At 38.3% G+C, this 2729-nt stretch overlaps 1 protein-coding gene across 1 annotated transcript; it reads left to right on the forward strand.

Annotated features, from left to right (window-relative positions):
* The first annotated feature begins 596 nt into the window (after positions 1-596).
* LOC123406193 (probable indole-3-pyruvate monooxygenase YUCCA11) lies at positions 597-2147 on the forward strand. Its single transcript, XM_045099667.1, has 4 exons — positions 597-1208; positions 1428-1661; positions 1750-1872; positions 1968-2147. The coding sequence occupies exons 1-4, from the start codon at positions 597-599 to the stop codon at positions 2145-2147; spliced, it is 1149 nt and encodes a 382-aa protein (XP_044955602.1).
* Positions 2148-2729: the final 582 nt, after the last annotated feature.

The following is a 2729-nucleotide window of genomic DNA, read 5'->3' on the forward strand; positions in this document are numbered from 1 at the left end:
GATGAAATCAACCGCATGCAATGTTATACGTGTAACCGCTCAGGTAAATATGATTATATGCATGGTGAAATCAATCACATGCACCTCAGTACCCAACACATGCAACAGACGTAATCAAGTTGACCACATGCACTAATGGACACACATCAAGATTTCTTGTGAAAATTACTACACATGTCGTCACCCCATTTATCAATTTGGAACGCTAAAAAAACTCAACAAATCCACAAAAGTTAAACGGGTCTAGATTTAGGGATTGTAATATATGCAAAAGTATCTTCAAAAGAACTGTAACCAATCAGAATTGTGTTTCTTGCCTATTTCGTATCACGACATGCTTTCACACGAACAATGGTATTATCCCATTTCTTTTCTAAAGGGAATAGGATATGTACACCAGGTCAATTAATTTTTTACCTTTCTTGCATCCCTTATTCTGAACACTGTCGCAATATAGTTTTTACACGTGAAATCTATAAGTATATTATGCCCCAGATGCGGCTAACCCATCCAATCCAACAAGCAGAAAAGCTATCTCATCTTACACTAGGTATCCCATCTTACCATCCACAAATTTGCAGTCTCTTGTTTTTCCGATGGAGAATGTCACAATGTTGATTGTTGGTGCTGGGCCAGCAGGCCTCGCGACAGCAGCATGCCTTAGCCAATTCTCCATTTCTCATGTCATCGTCGAGCGCGAGAACTGCAGTGGGTCACTCTGGCGGCACCGTGCCTACGATCGCCTCAAGCTGCATCTTGGAAAGGAATTCTGTGAGTTACTACACATGTCATACCCAGCAGATGCAACAACATACATACCAAAAAACATGTTTGTCAAGTACTTGGATGACTACATTGAGCATTTCAATATCCAACCAAAATATCTCACCAGTGTGGAGTCATGCATATATGACAATGATAAAAAGTGCTGGTCTATCAAGGCGCTGGACATGGCAAAGTGCATGACAACCGATTTCACAACACAGTTTCTTGTTATGGCTACTGGTGAGAATAGCGCAGAGAATATCCCAATGGTCTCCGGCCTGCAATCTTTTCCGGGTGAGACCATCCATTCACGAAACTACAAGTCAGGCGAAAGATTTTATGGGAAAAAGGTGTTGGTCATTGGATCCGGTAACTCTGGGATGGAAATTGCTTATGACCTTGCATCTCATGGTGCCAATTCCTCGATTGTTATACGAAGCCCGGTATGTGTCATATTTATTTTCTTTAGGTGGTGGATATACAATATGTTAGTATAGTTGCAAGTATTTTACCCCATTGCCCCCTTCAATCTACGCACACAAACAACTGAATGTACTTCGATGCACAAAAAACAAATTTTGGAAGTGAAAATAGGTCTATGACTTACATTCTATTTTAGCTTGTATTTTGCAAAAGATGCGTGACATGTTTTGTGGCTGCAGATTCATGTAATGACCAAGGAATTAATCCGACTGGGGATGACACTAGCTCGTCATCTTCCACTGCATCTAGTGGATAACCTCCTTGTGATGGGTGCAAATTACATATTTGGAGACCTATCAAGGTATGGCATCACGCGGCCAAAATTGGGTCCAATGAGCCTTAAATCAAGAACTGGCAGGTCAGCGGTAATTGATGTTGGGACTGTTGGTTTAATTAAGAAAGGCATCATCAAAGTAAGTATATGATCAATCTTGACATAAATATTCAAAGAAATGTTTATTTCCTACGAAAATTTATTAATATTTTCTTCGTCTCTTATAGGTTCAAAGAGAGGTCACTAACATCAAGGGCAGAACTGTTGAATTTCAATGTGGAAACAAAGTTTCATTCGACGCGATTGTCTTTGCAACGGGATACAAAAGCACGACAAACATTTGGATCAAGGTATTGCATTGATCTTATAAATTTCATACATCTGATTTTCATGGTGTAAACTTTCTGAAATCTTAGAAAAAACTATATGTTATTTATGAGTGCAGAACAATGAGAGCATGCTAAATGAAAATGGAATGCCAATCAAAGAATACCCCAAACATTGGAAAGGTGAAAATGGACTATACTGCACTGGTTTAGCAAGGACAGGATTGGCCGGTATTGCTATGGACGTCAAGAATATCGCCAATGACATTAATGATATGATAGGCTCTTTCTCCAACTAAATTAGCTTGTAAACGTTGTTTATCAAAAGAAATGTCTAAAGAGCATTAATTTCTTTGGGGATCCATCTATTGTGTCACCTAGTAAAAGGTCAATTATGTAATAAAGGGTCCCGTGCCCTTAGGGTACTTTAATGTAACTAGCAGGTAGAGGCACGGTGGCACGCCGTGCCTGTCGTGGAGCGCGTCTGTGTGGTTGTGTTGTTTTCTTTATAGAATGAAAGAAGGCAGTGTAGAAGCGAGCTGATAGTTGGTAATGTGAAAGTCAATTTAACTTAGATAAATATTGAAAGGTACCAAAAAGAACAGTTCACTCAAGATTATAGTTACTTTCCTATATATCTTAAATGTTTCAGCCAAAGTTATTACTACTATGATAGTCAAAGTTTGTTCAACCAAAAGTTGTACGAAATGAAGTTTGTTTCGAACCAAAGGAAAATTGTTCTAGTATACATTTTATTGATAATACCGCATACTACAACAAATGGAAATTTGTATTAATGATCGAAGCAAGATACAAAAAAGGAGAATACAAGAAAAATGAATTAACAACAATGTTATTCTTTCCTGTAATGCATACAAATT

This window comes from Hordeum vulgare, chromosome 6H, assembly GCF_904849725.1.
Source record: "Hordeum vulgare subsp. vulgare chromosome 6H, MorexV3_pseudomolecules_assembly, whole genome shotgun sequence".
In the NCBI taxonomy this organism is placed as follows: Eukaryota; Viridiplantae; Streptophyta; class Magnoliopsida; order Poales; family Poaceae; genus Hordeum; species Hordeum vulgare.